At 36.2% G+C, this 25,684-nt stretch overlaps 1 protein-coding gene across 1 annotated transcript in view; it reads right to left on the reverse strand.

Annotated features, from left to right (window-relative positions):
• The window catches only part of SLC7A11 (solute carrier family 7 member 11), a 74,817-nt gene that overhangs the window by 19,084 nt on the left and 30,049 nt on the right, over nucleotides 1-25,684 (reverse strand). Inside the window, exon 7 of the mRNA XM_014850841.3 lies at nucleotides 1,318-1,441. Within this exon, the coding sequence (XP_014706327.1) occupies nucleotides 1,318-1,441 (124 nt within the window). The remainder of the gene's footprint in view (nucleotides 1-1,317; nucleotides 1,442-25,684) is intronic.

Below are 25,684 nucleotides of genomic sequence, written 5' to 3' on the forward strand. Positions count from 1 at the left end.
ACGGAATAATCACATTAGCTGAATCTCTGTTTATTGAGTCACTCCCTGCCTTTCAGGTATCTGCCAGTTCCTTCTGTGGTTTCCTATAAAAAGGATAGAATACAAATACAAGTTTGAAGAACTCAAGCCACAGAAAATATAGAAGAGAAACAAAACTTCTGAAATATCCTTTTATGCCATGGTATGTGCAACACTGCAAATTTCCACCAAGAATGTATTTTCCAAAAAAAATATGTGGGATTCTTTAATTGTCCTTGATGCAGCTGGTGCTGTATAATTAATGGACCACATTACGCTCCAAGAATAAGTGCTGCCCTTTGTCTAGTAAGATGAGATGGCTGACCTGACATCGGTAAGCTTTGTACATTTTGTTGTCTGGTAGGACTTACAGCAGTGGGCAGAGTCTTTTTTTAATTCAGTGAACTCGTACATAAGTTCAGATGAAATGAGATAATTTGTTCCCTGTGGATATTGCTGATATGAGGTAATAGCGACTATTTTAAAAGGAATTGACATATGGAAAGTTATTTTTTCACCCTTCATTGTTATGAGGTCATGAATGAATGCACTCTTACTAGCTAAGTTTTTATACAAAATAAAAGTATGCGTCACAGAATAACAGTCCCATACCATGACCTTTGAGAGCCAAGATGGTCGTGGAGCCAAATACATTTTGGAAAGTGCTGTAAAATGATGAGTATCCATTTATGCATTAGCATAAGGCAGTTAAACTGCACATTAGCATCTTTAATATTCTAAGAAGTGCTGTAGCAACATCTTTTAACTTTGAATAACTCAGTATTTGCAAAAATTAATAACATTCCATGACTAGTATTCAAAAAGACATACTAGAAAAAATAAGTATATATGGTCCACTTGAAAAGTCTTAAGGGGTACTTGGAAAAATAATTTTGTTAGCCTTTGAAAAGTTTACAAACAGAAAAGAGTACAGAATAAACTGAAATTTGCATATGAAAAAATGCATTCATTTAAATTCAGTAACTGCCCACCTGTCCTTAAAGACATGTTGGAAGAACAATGCCTTCTATTCAACAGGCCTTGACAGATTGTCAAGAGTGTATATGTGGAAATGTTTTATGTGAAATTAACGGTACAGAGAAATCATATAGGATTTTAGCTGCATCAGTTAAATGGAATACACTAAGGTTTGTTCTAAATTTTTTAAATACTCATTATCATTCAGGTCAAGAAAAGATTACTGAATTCCAAAACACTTTCTGCTGGAGGGAGCTACTAAAAAATTGTATCGACTCATTAACCTAAATTCAAATTGGCATTTTCCCAAATTGGACTCACCACCGCCACGGCATTGGAAAGCAATAGCTCCTCAGCACTAATGGTCGTAAAGTAGGCCACATTTGTCAGCACGTAGCCAATGGTGACGATGGCCATGGATATACATATTGCAAGGGGGATGGTTCTGAAATGCACAAAGGAATCACTTATTAGTCATCTTTTGTTAATCATTCTCTGAAACCAAAGAAGATAACAGACTAATTGCAATGAAAAATAAAATGGTACATACAATAATGACAGGCTCTGTTGGGTATATATAAACATTTCATCAGGGTGAAGTACCACGTACTCCTTTGTAATTTAATAAGGTCCATGGGGCAGATACTTCATCTGTCTTATCTATTGCTCTGCCCCCAGAACATATGAGTCCATCCCATTACATACTCCATAAACGCTATAGCAGAGTTGTTCAAACTTGAGCATGCATCACCTAGAAGGCTTGTTAAAACACAGATTGCTGAGCCCCATCTCAGACTCTCTGAGTCAGTAGGATTTGCATGTCTAACAAATTCCTGGGTGATTCTGACACCTGGCCGAGCGACCACTTTGGGCACCACTATCCTATATGCTTTTCTAATATTAATTTTCCACCTTGACACTTTTCCAATACCAGTCCTGAAAAACATCTTTCACATTCAGTGTTTTCCCCTTTAGTAGCTTCCCTTACTAGCAAATAAGTGCACACTTTTGAAAGCATGAAAGCAGGATATATCTACCTTTCTAAATGAGGATGATAATAATTTTGTATATAACACAAAAATCACAGCAGTGCTCACAATAATGACTTTGCACTGCCCTGCTGTGAGTTCAAAGGAAGCTCAAGATCATGAGTATCTATTAAAGCAACAGCACAGAGAAACCCATGAAATTAGAGGTGACCCACTGTGAAGTACATATGACCAGACAGCGCTGACACTATGTGGCATCTAGAAGTACCTGACACAGATGCAATGTTATGTCTTCATTTAATGCACTGGGGAAGCCAGGAAGTTACTGACCCTAATAATTTGATTCCATGTTAGCGATACACATTACTTGCTTAACATAATCACCTCTTCAGACTCTTTCCAGTTCAAGCAACTTAAACCTTCAGCTCTCTGCACAAAGGCTGATGGTTTTTTTAGCCATAGAGCTTATCAGCTCTCATAGGCCCTTAACCCTGCTGGGTGCCACTAATGAAAACCTCAATATAATTTCTTCCAAGATGAAAATACAGTTCAGAACCAGGAGAAAAAAGGAGGAGGGGGCACAGCCTGCCTCATTCCCAAAGCTGAGTGTGTTTAGCACACTAAGTCCCAGCTCATTATGCTGAGCAGCACTATTCCCTGTTGAGAACAGGCAAACTGAGCCAGCCAGCAACTGCCATTCATTATGCTGCTTGGAGCCTGACGCTTCCCCTGTTCCCCAAAGTCTTAAGCCTTGATGGGGAAACACATTGACCTCTAAATCCCGCCATCCTGATATGAAAGTAGCAGATGTACCCCTTCCCCAGTGCGAAGAGGGTCCTGTGGAATTGTCTGCTAACACCATAACGTGCATTACTGGTTGTGATTGATAAATGCTAAATTTAAGCAAAGGAAATCACTGAGCCAATTAGGTACAAAGGGGTGAATGGCATCAGGGGAATTAAAGATGAATTCTGTTTCTTTGAAAGAAAGGCTATGTGCAAATGCAAATGGGTAGGAAGGAGAACATGGAGGTGTAGATGCATCTTTTCAACCACTCACTGTATTATTTTAAACTTGAATCCTTTCAGCTTTTATAACATCCCAAATGGAGTGTTAAGTTCTTTCTGTGTAGGAGACAAGCAGAGAGAGAGAATGGGCAGGGAAAGCCTTGCAAGAATAGGATTAAGAAATGTCAAGGTTCTGTTAATAAAAAGGGAGGTGACTTATTGTTAAGTGTAGAGAAGTAACCTAACCTGTCCAGGACAGGTAGCACTGGCGCATGATGTGACGCTGCAAAATAACAGAGAGAGGAAAGTCGGAAACTTGGGCTGTGGTCCTCCCAGCAGAGAATCTCCCAGCCCGGCTCCTCCAAGGTAGCTGCCCTGTCTGCATCCTGCCTGGAGATGAAGGTCTCTCCGACGGAGACTTTCTAAACTGATCTTAGTAGAAGTGATCCTAAAAAATCTAACCTTCCAGGTCAGTTCCCTTTTTCTGTCCTCAGCATATCAACAACAAAGACAACAGCAGCAGCTGCTGCCATTGACGTGGTGGCTGCTATGCACCCCACATTTTATTAGACGCTTTACATATTGGCCTCATTTCATCCTTGGAAAATCCTGTGAGTTAGAAACAACATCACCATTTTATACATGAGCAAATGAAGTCTTAGAGAATTCAAATAACTGTTCAAGGATACACAGCTGATAAGTGGAAACCCAGAAGTGAGCTGCAGATCTATCCTGCCTTGAAGTCAAAGCATTTTAACCACTGAAGTGTTCTCTCCTTCTCATGCACGTGGGTTCTCAAACTCAATTTTCAGAGAAATCATAATTGTTGAACATAATATTTATTGGAAAGCTCTTATCAAGACTGTATTTCTCACAGATTCACTGAAAATGCAGTTTCATTGACTATAAAGGGGGAAAAAACTTATTCCATGATTTTTATAATTTTTCTGTGTAACATGAATGTAAGGTCAATAGAATGTTTTCAAATAGTTTCGATGTTTAGGAAATAGTTTGCTCTTTTTAATTTACAAGACAACAGAGGCTCCCTTCATAAATTTCCATAGACAGGTTTTGTAGAAAAGGAGGAAAAGTAGGCATGCTTGTCAGATAAGCCAAAATAGATTATTAAGAATTTTACTATCTGCCAAACATAATATCTAGATACCAGAGGAAAAAACCAAAGGAGCTTAAAACAGGACAAAAGAGAAAGAAAAGAGGGTCTAACCTGGCCACAGATCACACACACCCAATAATTCCTCTCCGGGTAAAATTAAGCCATGGGAATTGGAGGAGGTTTGACAAAATAGTCACTAGCTTCTGTCCTTAGGTTCCACTGCACTTTGACAAAGGGAAGGAGAGGAGTGTGTTGCCGCCTTGACATAAACAGTAATCATTTACAGAGGAAAGCTGTTGACTTGTTCAGAAAGGCTTGGCACCATGTGGTCAACTCCTGGGTTTCAAGCATCAAAGCTTCAGCCTCACTAGGTGAGTTGATAAAAGCTATTAGGCCACGCCAGAGCAATCTTTCCGGTAGCTTTAGATGCAGAGGGCAGATAAGCATGGTGAGTAATCCAAGATTAAGGCAAACGGCACATGATAATAAAAGGAATTAAAGGAACTGGTAGGCCACAGATATTTCAAAGCCTCTGTGTTATTGTGAGCTATCCACAATTCTAAGTGCAACAAAAGCCTTATCTTTAAGCTGAATAAAAATGACTCAACCTAAGACTTGACTCTTTCTAAAATGTTTGTTTGTTATGATTAACAAAATAAAAATGTTTTGAAAAGAATTACTTAAGCCTTAAGAGTTTTTTGTCATTATATATAGTCTTTTCAAAAAACAGGCATTAAGGATGCGAGAATCTGATATTTTTATTAGTTGCAAATGGTCTTCAATCAAAAGATCTTGGATAGTCTTCTCTTCTTGTAGGTTTATTTTAAACTGACACCTCTAACCAGTCTATGTCACACATGGACAAATACTTGTTTTATTTGAAATTGTTAAATGGAAGTGTCTGGAACATCTGCTTAGAAACACTTTCATTCTAAGGGATACACCTCCCAGGAGTACAAATAGTCCCAATAGTAATGGCTAATATCTTATATTTGTATAATCTATAAAGCACCAGCAAATATATTTTATCTTCAAATATACACATGTCATTTCAAATCCTTTGTGGAATGAGATAGAGTAAGAACAAATAACAAACAAAATTCACAACAACCCACTGAAATAGGAGGTAATAGCCCATTTTAAACAAGGGAACCAAGACTCAGAGAGCTTATGGTGTGGCCAAGGTCACAAAAGTAGTAAGTGAGAGGGCTGAACTTGAACCTAGATCTTCCAGCTCTAAGTTTCACATTCATGATATCATGGCTGCCTTGTGCTTACTTTAACTCTAGGTGCAAGGTCTCTAGGATTTTTACATGCTGACAGACAGGTATTATATTTTATATAAATTATGCAAATATCAGAAGGCTGACAGTTACAATGTGACAGATTTTAAGCCAAGTATATTTTTCTATGCACCTAATAGTTATCACAAACTTGCAAATAATGCAGCACGGGATACATTTTTTTAATATGCTGTGCAATTGTATGATAGAGCATCAGAAATGACCATAGTTCCAGTTCTTCATATTGGCTAAAAAGATCTTGCTATGAAAACAGAAGAAGGAAACCTAGCTTGATTCTCCAGAGAGTTGAGGATAGCTGATGGTTACAGGGATTTCTGATATTCAGATCTTAGGAGTAATTCTGTAATCACTTAAATTGAGGAAATTCCTAAAATTTTTTTATAACTTGAATGAAATCTTCTGAGATTTGTATGAACCAAAATGTTTCATATAATTCCCTGTGTTGGATACACACAATGGAGACCATAGAACTCATTGACCCTGGGGCACCTAAAATTGAGTTTGAGCCATGGGGCTGGGTGTGATAACAGTCAGTTCTGTTAAAACTTACTCTTCTGGAATTTTCTAAGAGAAGTGGTTGATGCTTCACATTTTCTATTTAAAAATAATTAATATTTTAACACATGTATTTGCCATTCAGGAAAAATGAAGAAGAAAAAAAGGAGAGATTAAGAAGGACAAGAAAATGACCAACAACATGAGAGGCAAAAAATAAAAGAAAAATGCTTTTTCAAAGTATTTTTTTATTCTACTAGTAAACTAGGGACTATTTGCGTATATATAATTGAAAAATAACTGTGATTCACCTCAATATAAAGTATTTAAAATTACACTAAGTACCTTTTGATTCCAAGTATTTATTTTAGAATCATACTTATTTCACATTTTCTTTATAATGACCCTATAGAGACCTTGAAAGTTTTTCTGTAGATCTGACCCAGAAATGACTCAAGCATCTCTTACTTCTCTCTTTTGATCCACCAAATTTTTTTTTTTTTGCAGAATTATTCTTTTTTTCTTACCACTGCTGTTAATCTTATCCCCCTCCTCAAACTTCAGTCATGTGTTACTGACAAAAGGATAAGATCATATGTCAAAGAAAATCTATCCATATTTGTCATTCACATGATTTGTCTTCCATACATCTTTACATGCTTCCCCTGGCTCTTGCTCACAGCAAACTCTCCCGAGACCCTAGACATGCAAGCGTCCTATCCGGCTATGTGATTTCTGATGTTTCTAGCAGGGACTGACTAACAAATAAGTGTTCTCGATCATTTTCCAGACTTGAGGCAATTAGGTTACAGATGATTGCAATCAGATGAATTCCTCTGCATGTTTTCAGTGATTTTGCCTCACTGTCATTTAGTGCTATCACCCTCTGTCTAGTTATCCACCCAGAGTGGGGATTAGTCTGTAAACAAAACAAAAGAAAGGCACTTGAGAAGACACAGCAAGTTGTTGGGGGGAAGGCATGGGGTGTCACTGAAAGATAAAACGTAGCAAGAGGAAGAATACATTCAATAAACCTATTTATGAACATTCTTCAAGGTCTATGGTTTATGTTCTACCTTCATGAGAATTTCTGGGCCAAGGCTGAACACAGTGATGTGACAAGCAGATTGTCACATAAAGGTGCACAGTGATCCCACTGATTTCAAGCATGAAACACCTGCCCTGCTTCTTACAGTAGCATGGCAAGGCTGTGGGTGTCTTCAGAGACATTCTAAATTTCGATACCACTGATGTCTTATCTAAATCTCACCGTTCTCCATTGTCCACAGATGAAGAACTCCGTAAACATTAAGAGAAGACAGAGAGACCTGTAGGGAGAGGTAAGAAATGAACAGACACAGATTACAAGACAGCAGGGCTGAAGGAGGCTCGTGGAGAAATGTACGCAGACACATAAAGGAGGAAGAGAGTACAGCAAAACCACATAGAAAAATGAACTAAAATGGAATGTTACCATTCAGAAACAGAGGGTAATAAGCAAGCAGAAGCCTTAGTATAAGTATTTTTACCCCTTACAATACTTTACTTTTTATCCTACTATTAGAATAAATTCATGCCTCAATAAAATTATTCCGCAAACTGTAGCTTGAGAGTAAATATTCATTTGCTTGCATTTCATACAAAGTCAAAAAATTTGCATTTCTGCATCTCATTTTTTCTCATTTTCTAAAGATTTACAGTGTGTCTTTCAGATGTGTTACAGTTATCCACATTTATCATGGGTAAACACAAAGATATTAACAGGCAAGTTCTAATGGACCAGACAAACCGGTTTCAAATAAAATGTTAGCAATTAAATAATTAAGAAGACAAAATACTTTAATAGCAATAAATTAAATTTCATATTAATGCTCAATTCTTATTTTGCGTTATATTGTTTTTACAACGTATCCTTTAAAATTGCATTATTTTCTCAGGATTTGTCTAAAGTACACTAAGGTACTGCAACAACTCAGTGAACCATTTTTTAGAATAGACTTTCTGAGATTCAGATGTGTGGCTGAGGCAATTAAACGACCCACCACAATTCTATGTTCCTCTTTCCAAAGTGTAAGCTATTCTTGAGAAGCAGCTACACAGATAGACCACATTTCCCAGACTCTCTGTATCTAGGTGGGAATGTGACACATTCTTGTGTGTCAATTGATGTGTCAATTGAAGGCCAAGGTGGTTAAGTAATGGATTGCCTTGTCACCCCTTTTCCCTAACTGACAGTGAGTTAGAGGACATATAGAGTGGCAAAACCATTGAAAAGAATCTGGGTCACCGATTCCTAAAATAATGCCGCAAAGGACATTATTATGACATATAAAATCAAATAAAAACACTTACATCTGAAAAAGTTAAGATAAAACAAATTACTATTATTCAAACTTCCCAGAAACAGAGCAAAGATAGACCCCATTGTTAACTATTTTGAAATATAAAATCTCCTGCATTCTGACAATTGCCACCAATTCAATAAAGATCAAAGTACAACTGCCCTTTGTTTTGCCCAAGGATACATAATAGACAATACAATGTTAAATAAATATACTAAGAACAAGGCAGCTTTAAAATAAATATACCCACTTTGGCATAGTAAATGGGAATTAGAGTGGAAATTCCCTCTGGCCAGAAACACGTCTTAGAAGGAACTGGTAATACTTCTCCTACTACACACACATAAATCAGGTCCAGTCACATTTGTGAGCAGCTGCACAATAAGGAATGGAACAGGTAAACATGGAGACATTCAACCAGGACAAATGGACTACTGCTTCTACCCAAAAGCTGCCTGCACCATTTCTGACCTACAGTAACAACACTAATTATTAGTCATCATTTTACTTCGATATCTGGTGGTCAAGTAGATAACTGGCTTTCCAACTAGGTGCTCTGGGAATCAGAATTGAAAGTGGACAATTAATAGGATTACAGACTACCCTGTTCTCACTCACTTCAACCAGATCGGTCCTCTTCTACGTATTGAGATTCTGCCAGACAATAGAAGTGATCCAGTGCTTTCAAATAGTTTTAAAATCATTGCTCTGGATTCCACAGTCAAATTGTGTCTTGAGCTCAATTTTTGGACATAATGCTGGTTTCCTAAAGTAGTTTTAAAAATATATGAATTGGTTTCATAAAGTGTCTATTATGAATGATTATACAGGTATGTATGTATATATTTGACCCTACAAAGTTAAAAATAAGTTTTCACTGCAATAAATCCCTATTTACACTTCTGGGCAATTGAGGGGGAAATTCTTAGTAGGAAAGGTATGGTCACGGGGAAGGCAGTAGCTATGGCCTGTCTTTAGTTGAACTGGTAAATCCACACGGCAGGGCCACAGAGAACACGACATAGCAGATTAATGGAGCAGTAGAGAAACAGGAAGATGAGAAAGAACAGAGGTGATGGACTAATCCCCCTGCCGGTATAGAGAGACGATCTGTCATTGTCAAAAAAGTGATGGTAAAGACTCCTGATTGGAACAGTGACAGCTCCCTGAAAAGACCACAAAGGCCCACAGAATGGCAGAGCCTCCTGTGAGGCCTGCCTCTCCTCTTCTCAGGCTGTCCATTTACAAAGATTCATATTCTCAGCAGAAATGGAAATTTTGTGATCTTCTATCTTTCAGGGAAAAAGTTAAACCTTTTGAAAAATAATCTTTTGTGCTTTTATTTTGTATTTGCTAATGCCTTCTCCTGGACTATAAAAATTCATAGACAACCTTCTTTCCAGGGATAATTTTCTCAAGTGATGCATACTGTGCAATGGCGCAAGGACTATCTGCCCTAGGACAACAGAAGTGGTCGTTACATTCACCCACCCCTTAATTTCCCTTCTGTTCCATATTTCTCTGCCATGCTTTTCCTCAGTTCCATTCCCCAGATTCCTATAATCAAGAAAAAAATTGATGTATACTGCCCCAAGTGTAAATAGTCTTTTTGCAACATCTTTCCCCTGGAGTTTTGCCTTTGATATTTGTTTTAACTTGATTTCATAGAATTATGAAACATTCTCTGGACTCCACTCTGAAGGCTGGGTCTAGTCATGTCCTAGTCACTATCAGGGGCAGGAGATCACTGGACTTCTATAAGCTTAAATTTCCTCATCAGTTAAAGAGGGTGTTGAATTAATAAAGTCTAAAGTCCATTTCACTTGAAAGTTCATTATTCAATCATTTTAGCAAATAAAGCTAATTCATAAAGATTGTTTAACAGAACACTTTGGAAGCTCAGTTAAGCACTTGCTCATGCCCCAGAGCATTCTAAGGAAATGTCTGCCTTTGCCTTGTTCTGTCATTCAGAGGAGAGAACAGGACGCCAACTTTATAATCTCTTCTCCTGTGTTCTGAAGACTATTATTCTATCCTCAGCTGGGAATATCAGCACATCAAAGCACCTTCCATCAATACAACTTCAATGTGTAAGCCTGGCTGAAAACATTGATCATTACAGAAGATCATTTAAAGGATAAGTGGTCTGTCCACTCTTCCAGAGTCTAAAACGGTATCTGTAATCAGATCAGACCTCCAAATACCACATTACATGGACCCTATTATCATAGATACACGTCTTCATGAGTCACTATATTTTATGCCTTCAGCTTTTATCAAAACTTTATTGCAAATATTTATTAAAAGTCATTTGTATTTTAAGAGAACATCTGTAGTGATATTATTAAGGATATTGTCATTTGTATCTATTAAAGTCCTTTATAAAGAATTCATCCATTTAACCAATGTTTATCAAATATCATCTTTATGCTAGACACTATTATGAGTAAAGAGATAAAAACATCAACCACAGCAAAACATTCATTGTCTCGTGGAATCCAAAATTCAAACAGGAAAAGACATGGAGGCCCCCCGCCACCCTGTTCTTCATGTGATTGCCTCATTCTTGTTAGTTAGACCCAGATCAAAAGTCTCGCCCTCAGAAAAATCTTCCTTTTTCTACGCATGCTGCCAGCCCCACCCACTCCTCATTCCCTACTAGTTTTAATATGAGGAAAAACAAAACAAAACATCTTCTTATTCCTCATAGTCTTTTCAAAAATCTTTACATATTCATACTCACCAAATTCTACAAATGTTCACTGAGCATTATAAAGTGTCCTCAAAGTATTTCCTCTAAATCTCTAGTGCAAACATTTCTGAGAAGAGTTATGGGGACGGTTTGTCACCCTCAAGGATAACTCTGCTTTTCATGCAGCTGGTAAACTGCATTTGGACAGAGTTCCTGGCCTCTTCAGCCTCTGTTATTTTTTTGCTTTTTATCAACCTATTATTTCTAGGATATGTCCTAAAAGAAATAGTCCATTAAAACAAGGAGAGAAGGAGAGAAGATAACTACTTTGGAAGATATAACTTGGATTAAAAAGAAAAACAAATTAAAATAGAAGCATGTTTACAATAGCGATGGGAAGACTCACGAAACTTAACAAATTTAAATTACTCCAGCCAAACTAAGCCAGCATTTTGACTCCTCCTTTTACATAATTTTCACAGTCATGAGATAAATCTGTACAAACCTCCAAAAGAACTCTTTAAAAAAATAAATAAGTGGATGCAGAGAAGAGGAATAAGAAAAAAAGTTAAGAGACAGATTTAACAGAGAAAAGAAATGTTTATTCCACCAAATCCTCATGGGAATTCTAAATTATTAAATCTTTGAGAATACCTGATTTATGAACAGGATAACACAGCCCCCAGCCAAAATCATTTTTAATAAAAAGCAGGAAACCTCCTAAAGTTCATCTCAGGTTTAATATCAAACACAGCAGCCACACATGAACATTTTCCCATAAAACACAAACTCAGCACAAGCACAGGTGGCTGGCAGCTGGCAGCAGGGAGTCAGCAGGACAGACAAACAGGGCGCCAGAACCATAGAAGGGATCAGGCCTCACAATCTAGAGGAAGCAGCCAATGGAAACGGACCCCAGACTGAAATGCTGTCACTGAGGGAGGGAAAGGGGAACAAGGGAGACTCGTTTCTAAATTTCTACAGCAATTGCCTCACACTCCTGGTCAAAACACTGAGCTTCCTGATTGACTGTTCGATTTGAGAGAGCAACACAATTCGCTTTGTGTTGATTTTTATGCAGAAGTTTAGAATATACCAAGTGAACTGGAACCACCATGAGAAAACAAAGGCTAGTAATGAAATAATCTAACATTGCCGTTCTCATTTTGTAAGAAAGTAGCAAACATCTAGGAGATGAATAAAAATATGATTTGAATATTTTCCAACAGATATTTGGTTCAAAGATAAAAAGAAGGATGTCAAGGAAGAAAGTATCTTATTCTTTCTAACATATGTTGCTTAGGAACCATGTTTTTTACCACATTTATAATCTATACGGTAAAGAACTATTTCTCAGAAATATAAATTCAACTAGTTGGATATATATAATAAATTTATTCATGCTTAATCCCTTTAGGGCAGTTTCAGCAATTATAAGGATCATAAATACTTTTTTGCACCTTTCCATTGATATTTTCACCAATATTTTGGCATTCAGTACTGTGTTAAAAAATATTATGGAAAATAGAAAATCACTATAAAAGGTGCTCTATTAGTAGAGTTCGGGGATTGAAAAAAAGCCAAAAGGGGGAAAAAAGTAAATATCAATGGAAGGTGCCTTGCAGGCTACTTTAATTGGTTAGTATTTTTTAAATCTGGAAGAAGAAACCAAGTTAATAATTAACTGTAATTCACAGAAAAAGAAATTTCCAGACTATAAAGGATTTAGCCATTCATGTAGAATACAACTTTATATAGTGCAGATTGTATTATCAGATAATACTGCCAAGATAATTTGAAAACTATGAGCTTTAAATGCAAAGCACTATAGAGATTCTCTTTCTATGCATGAAAAGCTGAGTAGAAACTGTCTCCAAACAAACATAAGTTATACTCGATGTTCATTTACTCAGAGAAAATGAGTGATAATTAAAGCCACCTTTCGCTCCAGATAAGAAAGAGCATTAAAAATTTTAATAATAAAAATTTTATAATAATTGGCTGATACATCAATAGAAAGATAAGTGGAGCAGAATAGATTATCTTGAAATACAATTTAACATATAACATAAAACTTAACATATAATATGATGACAAGTATAATTTATAATGTGAGTATTATAAACTAAGTATATGTCATAAACTAAGGGGGAATATGACTGTTCAATAAATGCTGGAATATTGGGAAATTTGAGGGAAAATCAAGAACCTATATTATGTCATGCTAAAAGAAATCTGTTCCAGATAAGTTAAAAAGCTCAATGTAAAGGGGCCTGCCCAGTGGTAAAGCAGTTAAGTTTGCACATTCCGCTACAGCGGCCTGGGGTTCGCTGGTTGGGTCCCGGGTGTGCACCTACGCACCACTTGGCAAGCCATGCTGCGGCAGGCATCCCACATATAAAGTAGAGGAAGATGGGCATGGATGTTAGCTCAGGGCCAGTCTTCCTCAGCTAAAAGAGGGGGATTAGTGGCAGACGTTAGCTCAGGGCTAATCTTCCTCAAAAAAAAGAAAAAAGTTCAATGTAAAAAGAAACCAGGAAAAAACAAACAAACAGAAAATATAAGAGAGATTTAAATGATCTAGAGATGCAGAAAGATTTATGATATAAAGCAATGTAGACAAATTTTAAAATGATTATATTTAAATTTAGTTAAATTTAAATATCTAACATTAAATTACTACATTTAAATTCAACATTCTTAAGCAAACATAAAGAAAATTTAGTTTCATGAAAAACTGTGACAAAACTTTTGCAAACAATATAATGGATAAAGAGTTAATATCCATAATACGCAAAGAATTCTGTTGAATCACAAATATTCATGCCCCCAAATGGCAACCATATACAGCTACTAAACATGGGGGAAATACTAGGCCTCAGGTTGGTTAAAAAAATACCATTTAAAACAATGAGGTGGGGGCCAGCCCCATGGCCAAGTGGTTAAAAGTTTGCACACTCCACTTTGGCCGCATGGGGTTCGTGGGTTCAGATCCCAGGTGCAGACCTACTGCACTCATCAGCCATGCTGTGGAGGCACCCCACATACAAAGCACAGGAAGACTGGCATGGATGCTAGCTCAGGGTGATTATTCCTCACAACAAAATAAAAACAATGAGGTGTAATTTTTGCTTTTCAATTAACAAAGATTTTTGTAAATAAGGCCACTCAATGCTGATTAACTATTCACTAAGGCTATTGGGAGAGGAAATTGATATACCCACTTTGGAAAGTAACCTGGTAATACAGAAAGAGACTTCAAAAGTTCATTGCCTTTGACATAATAATTCTCTTCCAACCACCTTCCTAAGAAAATAATTGACTATATACAAAGATTTATATATTAAATGTATAACACAACATTATTATACTAAGAAAAATGGGAAACATTTTCAACGCCTAACAGGAAAATGAGTAAATATTGGTACATCTACCCAATGAAATATACTACCATTAAAAAGGACATTTACTAAGATTTTAAAGATCTAGTAAGATCTAATGAAATGACATCAAATGAAAATGCAAGATAGATCTAGATGAATAGGTAGAACTGAGCTTGAGATACAACAAATGTAGATGGCAGGGCAGGCTTCACAGTGCCTTCAAGTTGCTGGGGATACAGCAATGAATGACACAAACAGGGCCCTGGCCCTCACAGCCGAAACAGACATTAAATAAACAAGCACATAGAATACCACGGTTATGAAGAAAACTGCATATGTAAATGTGTTTCAAATACTTTAACGTAATACATACACATACGTGCGCGTGCACACACACAGAGGGGGAGAAAACAAAATACCAAAATAATAACAGTGATTACTTCTATTTGATGTGATTAAGAGATTTTAGGTAATTTTCATTTTCTTCTGCATATTTTTTTGGCATTTTAAAATTTGACCAACTACTGTTACTAAAAGAAAGAGGGGAAAGGCTACATATTGTTACTGAAATTACTATGAAAATCATAAAGTTTCACTTTGACTTTTGTTGGTAAGTTACAGAATACATAGAAATTTCCCTTTCCATCACTTGTCTAAATGGATCATTTGACCACGGCTACTAAGTGGAGATTTGCGTCCCAGTCAATTAAAAATGGAATAAGCAAGTGTGTCTATTAGGAGAAATATGAGAATGAGATAATCAGGATATCTCATGCTTCTAGGTGCACCTGGATCAGAGGTGTGGCGTTGGGAGGCGGGTTTGAGAGGCGAAGGAATTCCGCCCAGGAGTTGCTATGGAAATGGCAACAACAGGAGCCCTGTTAACACTATGCTGGAGAACAGGAAACTCCTGCTCTGCCTCATCACAGACTTGCCTCATAAACTCCTCGGCTTGAAAAGCACCTACATAGCCAAACAAGCTTTCTCCCACCAGGCAGTTCAGAGTTCAGGTTGTGGCTTGGCATGAAGACAAACAGCTCCATGGCCCAGAGAGAAACATCACTGAGTTCAATTCATAGCTGCTTTCTCCCCACATGTGCCACTTGATTACCTCTCCTTGGCAAGAGTACACACCATTATGAGGATCAAATAGCTGAACATTTACATACATTTAAAACACATTTAACCTTTCTTCCTCCAGCCCCTGAGCAGCTACAAAACAGTATTTTAGAATCATGACATGCTCTCGCTATCTCACTCACTCATTTCTTTTGTCATTTTCTGGCTCAAAACAAAGTTAATCAAGTTTTCTTCATCAATTTCTCTTTTCCTTGCCTCAGGCCAGAATATAAAAAGTGAGATTTTGATCGTTTGACAATATCAATACAGAAAAATTAAATATTGCCCCCCAAAGAGATATCAGAACTATTTTAAGAACCAGTATATCTGTAAAGATGTTAGAGAAAATAAAAAGCAGTGATTTCCTTATAACATTCTACCATTTCAGCACTTCCCAATCATAAAGTTCCTGTTTTAATCTTGTAACCAAATGACCTTCAATAAACTACTTGGAATAGATTACTTAATTCAGCTAGCCCAGGACCTCTTTCATTATGTGTTTGAATAACAGCTTTAAAAAGTTGAAGGCAGGCAAATGTTAATGCTTTTACACATTTTTAAAAGCAGTTTTGTTCTATTCTCAAATGACATTTAGGTCACTTCTAATGAATACATTCTTCCCCCAGATAATTTCAAGGCTAAAATCTTGCCAGATCCATCTCTCTTAGATTTGTATTCAACAAACTAAGTGTTTAGAAAGAGAAGTAGAAAGGAATCAGGATTTTAATTTGTAAATACAGATAAATTAATCTATCTCTATAGCTTCAATTTCTTTATCTTTACCCATGAAAGGGTTGGAAAATTCGATGGCTACTTCCCCTCCAGTTCTAACATCCCAGACCTTTGTGATTTATTTTCTCTAGGTCAAGTTCATTGTGTTTTTAATTGTGACAGTGAGTTAGTCTAATAAACTAGGTCAGCCATGCCAGTGTATGAATGGAAGAAGGGAAATGGGTGGAGAACTATTAGTACACACAAATAACATGGAAATGGAGACAATTTAGAAATTTCGAGACATTATCACATCCTTTGTTATCTATCTCTGAGAGAATGACCATGACAGTAGAATGTCAGAGGGGAAAGAGAAATGGCATCATGAAAGGACAACAGTAAAGACACTTTGAAGGAAGTGGGACGCGAGATGCCTATAAAAAGCACTGGGTAATGGGCTGTCTACCAGATCCTAGAAAGAACTCTTCTTATAAAGTCATATGTTAGAATTTCTAGTCTCTTTCTCATTTTGTGTTAAATGACTATATATCACAAGATTTAGTTTTCCAAATATTATGAAATATTTGAATGTTATGCCATAGACAATTTCATGAACTATTTTCCATATAATACTGTATATCTTGCTATATAAAACAGTGGCCTTGGTATTTGATCACTGCATTCTCAATTATTATGCATCAGTAGTAATTATTATTAAGCTTTTGTTACAATAGCTCTATCAGTTCCCTATCTATAATTTTAAGAGCAAAAGAGAGAATATGAGAAAAGAGGAAAATGAGAATATGGCACACTAGTAAATAGTTAGCTGGGAAAACCATCTGATTTTTAAAAGCCATGAATTTGGCTCCTTAGAAAACCAACAAAATAGTATATGTTTTTGAAAAACAACCTCTAGTGTCAGAGATTAGAAATTCCTAACTCTGAGACTGAGATAATTTCTGCTTCCCACAGCAAAGTGTTCCAAAAAAGGGTGTCTTTTACCCTGTCATAATGGATTTCAAACCCAACACTTAAGAAATGCAGAAGAAAAGAAACAGCTTGCCCGCATTCACAAATCCTGATCTGATAGTCCCTACTGGATTACAGATGAGCTAATGACATGATATTTGATAACAATAATAAAAAATAAATGGTCTGCCATTAAATAAGTGTCTACTCTGAGCCAGGTATTGTCAGACACAGCAGTATATTATTTCTAATTCTCACAAAAACTCTGCAAGATAAGCTTTAGAATACCTCCTTAGCAGTTGGGTAAAAGAATGAATGTACATTTTTGAAAGTTATTACAAAACTCTCTCTCTCTTTTTCTTTAGGTAGGCAGCATAAAATTATCAATAAATAAATGCAATCGTAACTGGATTATTGAAAATGTCTAATGCTTAAAGTAGTAGAGCTATCAGAGAAGACACCTCTCTGCATAGGCAATTCCCTCAGAGTAAATGTCTAGACTCTTCAGAAAAATAAAGAGACACACAGTAAAAGGCTAGTATGACTAGCCTGCACCACAGATGTCTAGAGACCATTTTATACCTTCTTTAGGTATATATGATAAAAATATAAATAGAATCCAGGATTTATTGTCACACACATTACTGACCACCCTAACAAGTGTATTAATAGAAAGTGTATTCCTCCTGGTGCGCTCCACATATCACAAGACCCTGTCCTTAAGGGGTCCCCTTAGAAAACCCAGTGAATTAGACTCCACAGCTTGGATTTAACCCTAGATCTTCAGAACTAATAATTAAGTTCCCACAAGGTTGGGTGCCAATCTGGCTTTATTCTCCCCATTTGTCCATTGAAATTTCTTACCATTTTTTGAAATAACTCAAAAAATTTTAGTTCGATCTAATCTTGCAATCATCATGAGATCTAGACACTGACCACAGAATTGCTTTTTCTGTGTCTGTGCTCATGACACTTTTCTTTCTGAGACAGATCTACTGTCTAAGTTTCTATCCCTCAGCTATTGGCCCAAAACAATCTCTTCCACTTGTCAAACTAGGTACTTGTGGGTCGTCTACAACAATCATAGAAGATACTAGGACTGAAACGAAACTCAGAATTTGCTACTCTACTACTCTTTTTCTGCAGCTGAGAAATCAGATACTCAGAGAGGATAAAGAATGTAGCTAAGGTCACAAAATTAAATATTTCCAGAACCAGAACTGGAATCCTAGTCACTTGACTCCAAGTTCAGAGCTCTTCCCACAAGACCAGCGTGAATGTCACTGTGCCTGACAGTGCCAGCTGCCTCCCAGCCCAACTCTTGTCCTGTACTGGCATTGCTATTTTTCTCTCCTCCTTAACACACCCTTCCCCTAGACTAGCAAATGTTTGGAAGCTAGATCTTTCACACATGTTATTTGAAATATTTCCAAACTCTGACCTAGGATTTCTATTTTACCTTAAACTCTAAGTAAAGGTTTTTACTAGTATGTGGCACCCCTCCCTAATAACATTGGTTCCTATATATTCACTAACCTAAAGACAGAACCATAATATTATAGAACTAGAAGAAACTTAGTCAGTGGTCTGCCTCATTTTTTTCAACCTGAATGTCTGAAGAATTGTGGCTAAATGATAATCCCTTTTATCTCTATTTTGAGAAGTCCAATGCCTAACCAAATTCTCTTGTTTGATCATTTTCGTAATATAAATTTTACTTTGAAATGAGCTCTCTTCTCATTTAATTTAATCTCATTCGCTCTTCCATTGGCATGGAGAATAAATGACAGCATTTTTTTCATTTTAAAAAGCCCTCTAAATTCTTGAAGAGAGTATGTGCACATTATGTTGACTCTTCTTTCTCTCTAAGCAATTTAGTCCATATCTTTGAGCTGGGACAGTGTGGAGATGATGATGCTATTTGCCAGAATTTTATGCCACATGATTTGCCAACTTTTCTGACTCTAGCAATGGTTCAAGTCCAGGAAGCAATGAACTTTTCAAAGATACTTACTTTGATGAAAAATAAACATATAAAAGAAGATTGAAATGTGACTGCTTGAACTACAACTCTCTTTAAACTCTATATATGTCACAAAAAGAAAATCCATTGAAACCGCCATCAGGCTCATCTTCCCCAATCACTGCTTCATATACACCAAAATTTTGCAACACACCCCATGTACCCTATTCCATTGGCTATGGGATCAAGCCCAAAATTCTTGTAATGGAAGCTAAGGCTCGCCACATCCCAGCATCCACACCTTCCCACCAGCTTGTCTTCTACTGCCCTTCACAAGCCTTTGCTTTAGACAGAGCAGTCTACACATTATTCTCTGAAATCATTAAATGATTCCACAGCTGTGGGTATGCCCATCCCATGTCTGAGATACCTTCACTTCTCTAGTCTACCTTTCGAGGTCCTAGTCTTTTTCCAACTTCCTCTTCCACAGCAAAGTTACTTCCTTAGTCAGCTATTAAACCACCTCGTATACCCATGGATCACTTCCGTTTTGCCTCCCAAAGAGACAAACTGGCATGTTGGAAGAGTATGAGCTCTGGAGCCAGACAAACACTCCATGAATCATATCAAGCATAGATTATAATCCTAATCTTCTCATATACTAATTACATGCCATGAGAAGTTAATTCACATCTATGAGTTTCAACTTTAGCAACAGAAGAATGGAAATAATACACATTGTATTATTCAAAATAATCTAAAGTGCTACTCTGTAATCCATCTATTACTCAAATCACAAATACTATATATATATATATATATATATAAAAATTATTATTTTTTTGTTTGGTGAGGAATATTGGCCCTGAGCTAACACCTGTTGCCAATCTTCCCCTTTTTGCTTGAGGAAAAGTGGGCCTGAGCTAACATCCATGCCAGTCTCTCTCTATTTTATATGTGGGATGCTGCCACAGCATGGCTTCATGAGTAGTGTAGGTCCACACCTGGGATCTGAATCTATGAACCGGGGCTACCGAAGTGAAGGGTGCTGAACTCAACCACTATGCCACTGGGCATGTCCCTCACAAATACTATTTATATTTTTAATAAAGACTGCGCATTTTTTAATTAGACAAAAATTCATAAAAACCATCTGGGGGTAAACTAATGCTTATGTTCTCCTATTTTGTACTAATTCAATAGTTTTTTTCCTGGAAATAAAAATAAAAATTTAAATACATGATACCAGCCACTCAGATCAAGCCCTTGTTTGTCAGATTTCATAAAGGAGTTTCTCAGTCAGATAGTGCACCTAAAAATAGGTGACTGCAGTCGAAGTACAAATAGTCCATCCAGTATATCAGCACCACCAGCTAAAAGTGTGATGACAACAGTATGGGTGTGGGCATACAAAGATTTGGTTCAGAAGGAAAAAAAAAGTCTACTAAGAAATTCATTCTGATTATGATGCGTGAGCATATTGCCACCTGAGGGAGGTTGGAGACTATTAAATAAAAAGCAGTTCTCATCATCTTCTGAACCTTTTAACTACTAATAATTGGGTACTTTGCTGATGATGCAGAACAACTTTTCAAGCTGATTAATAGGTCATGTGTGTAGAAAAGGCACCCCCGTTCATAAAACAATTATGCTAATCCTCTAATTTTTTTCCAAAGATTATGAAATATTCTAATCTTTGAAGAATATAGGTTTTGGTTGCAGATGGTATTTGTATATTACTTGTCGAGCTCATTAACATTTTTGAATTTCTCATATTTTATCCTCACAACCCCATGAGAACTATATTATAGGGATTATTACCCTCTATTTAAAAGTGGTAAGCAAAGATTCAGAAGCAATTTAGAGGTCTGGCCAAGGTCAAACAGCTAGTTAAGAGGAGACAGGATTAGAATTTTGATTTCCTGAACCAGTGCTATTTTCAAAGACTCAGTAAGTAAATATTGTTATAGTTCATAAAAGTGAAGTAAATCTTTCTGTACTAAAAAGCCTTAACTTCATTTGGTTCCTTTTAGACGTTTACATTGGTAATACAGTTTTAGATGCACCTATGCATTTCAAAAGTTGCTCATTTTCCTGAGTAGATCTATAAGCTGAGTCAATGTTTGAACACAACTAGAACAAAATGATCAAAATTATTTCAGAGCATGGCAAGTGTAAACATAATGACCTGGGTGCATCTTGTCTCTGCCCCTGATGAACAACACGGGATGTTATTCTGCTCCTGTGAGAATCTTAAACAACATTGTATCTGAAGGAATACCAGGCAGCAGGCCACAGACTAGATATGAGTGGTCCAAGACTTTTCTCACCAAGTATAACACAGAGTGTAAAATTTCTTTACGAGCCACCTTTTGGGTAAAATCATTAACTTTCAAACCCGGGCAGAGAGAAGGGTAGCTGATTTGCAGAAATGAGAATTTGGATGAGGGGAGCTAGTAAAGTGTGAACTTGAAAGCAGGAGACAATCGAATGATTGACTTATGAAGATTGTAGAAGGCATTGCTTTCAGATGAGAGGATTCCAACTCTGTAACTTCTGGTGTGTGTCATTTAATTCCTCATTTCGGTTGTATCTATTATAGTCAAGATATTTGACCCATCCTACCTATGCCACTCAACTAACAATCTATCAAAATTTGACTACATCGTGTTCCCCACCAACAGTCTAGTTGCCATCCGTCACCGTACACACGTGCTCCTTTACCCCTTTCACCCACCCCCATCCTCCTTCCCTTCTGGTAACTAACAATCTGTACACCTGAAATTTACACAATGTTATAAATCAATATTATCTCAATAAAAAATTTGAAAACAATAAATTTTCAATTAATGAATAAATAATACTTTTCTCATTGCAAATGAATAGCTGTAAACCAATAAATGGAAATTCTAGCACAGATATACACAAAAAACTTGAAATGATCATCGCAATTAGCAGGTTGCTAATCAACATCTGTAAGTGAAAAATACTGGGTAGCCCAGTTCAAGGAACTTATAGTCAGTTTCTCATTTTATTTTATATAAATTATACCTGTTTAAAGATATAGCAGAGACTTGTGTCTCTGGTGAAAAACTGGATTAGATAGTGTCCAAGACGCCCTTTAATTCTGAAATTCTTTGATTCTACTCATCATACTGCTTGAGGTCTCTTATTTTATGGATAATTAAAGGGAACAGAAAGATAGGGTAAAATTAAATCAGCCGCAACTATTGTTCCTAAAACACAAGTTTATGATTCTAGACTCAAAATATAAACTTTGACAAAATTAAAAATAGAATTTAGAAACAACTAATATGAAAGGATGTAAAACAGTCAAAAGCATTGACCTTCAAATTTTTGCCTCATAGTAGGGTTAGAATCTTTAAAATTAAAAAAAAAAAAATCTAAATGGCTTCCACAAAGCACTTGAAGGATTAATATCTGTCTTCTTTGATTACTGCCTGATAAAATATTATAATATAATCCTATAATTTCTGCACCACTTATTTGACACTTCAGCCTTACATGAACAAACTGTGTTTGAGCCAAATGTATTTTTTATGCATATGTGAAGCTGAGAAATGCAAGAATTTTGATCCCAGGGTACATCAACCACATGTTCCATTAGTGAGAAATTTTTAGACTGAGCAAAGGCAAGAAAAAGCAACTTGGTGACCTTGTTCTCTGAACATAGAATCATCTCTTCTCTGTGACAGCTGGCCAAATACTGACCTTTCATCTGCCTCAGTGGCTCGACCAGTATAATTATTTTCCTACCATGAAACATGTTTAAAAGTGGCTTTGCCAAACTTTCTATATGTATTTCCAGAAGAAATGCACAAAATAGAATGATTTCAATTTAGGTGTCAATTATTTCAACAATTAAAGAGAAGCTCTGTCACATATTAAGATAATCCTAACAATGTTGTATTCTCATTAACACAGAGACGTCTTATTTTTCCAAAGAGATCTTTGTAAACTTGAGTAGAAATCCAATTTCACAAATTAACTTGATTAGGAGACATCATTTTTTTTTTTTTTTTAAAGATTGGCACCTTAGCTAACAACTGTTGCCAATCTTTTTTTTTTCCCCCTGCTTTTTCTCCTCCAAATTCCCCCTGGTACACAGCTGTATATCCTAGTTGGAGGTCCTTCTAGTTGTGGCATGTGGAACACCACCTCAACGTGGCCTGACAAGGAGTGCCATGTCCAGATGCAGGATCCGAACTGGCGAAATCCTGGGCCACCAAAACGGAACGCAAGAACTTAACCACTTGGCCAAGGGGCTGGCTCCAGGAGACATCATTTTTAAAAGACTCATTTGGCAAAATTTTTAAAAATTAATTCTGCCTAATAATTCATATTTTTCTGTATACATTTATTTATAGTGAGGTAACTTTCTGTGAAAATTAGTTTACATACCTTAAGAAGATATATCACTTGGGCATTTATAAAAGAAACTTTGGAAATATTCTAAAATAGATAATATTTCTTTGTAATAAAAAATCACAAAATATAATATTACTGCAATCTACACATATATAGGCAAGACAGTGTATGCTATTTTCTAGCAACTGTTAAGTTAGAAAGTTATAAAGCATATAAAGAGGAAGATTTGCTTTCATAGAAAACTGCATCCCTAAAATGCCAAAAGGTAAGATAAAAGACTTCAAATCAATTTTTGATGTTTCATGATGTAACTCTCCTATAACACCTTTGGGCAAGGTTTTTAGTTTTGTTTTGCTGTGTTTTTAATCAGGTTAATGGTTTTATATGTTCTATAAGCAATAGCCCTTATAAAATCGTATAATATTCTTAATAAATGCCTTTATTCTGGCTTAATACAAGTCAACAAGGAATGAAACACACATATACTAAGAATTTAAAATGGCAACATCGGAACTGAATGCAAATGAACCTTTGTGGACCATTTGTGGACCAGTCTGATGGATCACACTGCCTTAAATGTCTTTGGGCATTTTTCCCAAACTGAGTTTCTCTTCTTCTAAGTTATCATTGTTACAAGGTGTGATGACTTTCAGGCATCAATTAATATAAATTGGAAGCAGGCAAACTATTAATTAAACATGACACTGGTTATTTAAACCTTCTATTAAAGTTGATTATTCAGAGCACGTTGATAGCCTGCTCTTCAAAAATGACTGATGATATCAAGCTTTACTGACTTCCTCTAAGTCTACTATTTCCAACTCTTCAGAACAGAGGGAATAAATGAAGTGAGAAGAACACTGGAACAAGTCTAATAGACAAACCGAATAATCTCCGAGCCCCAAGGTCAAAGTAAAGCAATTCATTTTTTGGCTTCCATCAACACAAGACATGATTTATCAATCTAAGAGCAGGATTACAAACATTATACATCTCAATGATACGTTCTTTGCACTGTGTAACTTTTTGAACAATGATAGATTGCACGGTCACCACAAAAGTAATGTCGTAAGGCAATACTCATTATATGTGAAAATTTAAAACCTTCCATTTTTAATAACCAATGGGCACATTAGCAATCATTACTACTACACATTTCATTTTGGGGGAAAATAACGTTTTAAAATTCACATATTCCTTAGGATTCTGTCACCTTCATGGTCCAAATTTTGGACATTCCATGCTTCTCAAAATATTGTTCTTGTTGGAGCTAGCCAGCATGCAAGAGATAATTATTAAATACAAAATTTTTATATTCTTACAACATTTCAATGATAATTACTGTATTTTCACATGAAAATGATAAATGCCTTTTAAAGGATCAATACTTCCATAGATGTAAAGCTACCCTCAGAGAAGAAAACATTACAAGGAAGACTATGGGAACCGTTTTTAACATTATAAATGTAATCACGTAACAAGAATTTTGCCCAAAATTTTAGGCTTACTGCTTTACAAGCTTTAAAGAGTAGGTGAGATAGAAGAAAGAAGTCATGAGCCAGTTATTCTGATTCTGTTAATCTCCCAGTTTCTCTCTCACTTGTTACACTTAAGGAACAGTTCTATAAGTCAGCCTCAAATAGCAGTTCAGAAATTATTCCATAGTGTAATGTTAGATAATTCGAAAGATTTCCACTGAAATTAAATTATACGTAAAGAGTAGTCAATTGTGATGATGAAACTTTATTCTACATTCTATGTGTTTTAAATCACATCGCTATTTTCAGTGTTCTAAATTAGTGACCAATTTTTCTATTAGTCACAATTTTAGGTAAATTTTATGGCCTAGGTGGAGGAGGATAGGAAAAGGTGTTGTATCTTTACTTGATGATTCATTTCACCAGCTGCCAGAAAGTTGCACGTTGCAGCACACCTGGACACATGCGCCCGTGACTGATTGGGAAACACATTTATCTTGGCATGTCACAAAGGAGGTGGAATTATAATTATTCTTCCTTATAACTATAGGTATTTTGGAGCTGTGTCTACCCACAAAATAATACAAATTACACGTCTGGACTAGGTCCACAGAATTTCACCATCTGTTCTCTATACTCAACCGTAAATATTTCCCAAAGCATTCTCTGTGTTTGAACAATAAGATTTAGTTTTGAAAGACCTGGACTGATTGTCAACATAGCAGGGAAATGT

This window comes from Equus asinus, chromosome 3 (assembly GCF_041296235.1).
Source record: "Equus asinus isolate D_3611 breed Donkey chromosome 3, EquAss-T2T_v2, whole genome shotgun sequence".
NCBI classification, from domain to species: domain Eukaryota; kingdom Metazoa; phylum Chordata; class Mammalia; order Perissodactyla; family Equidae; genus Equus; species Equus asinus.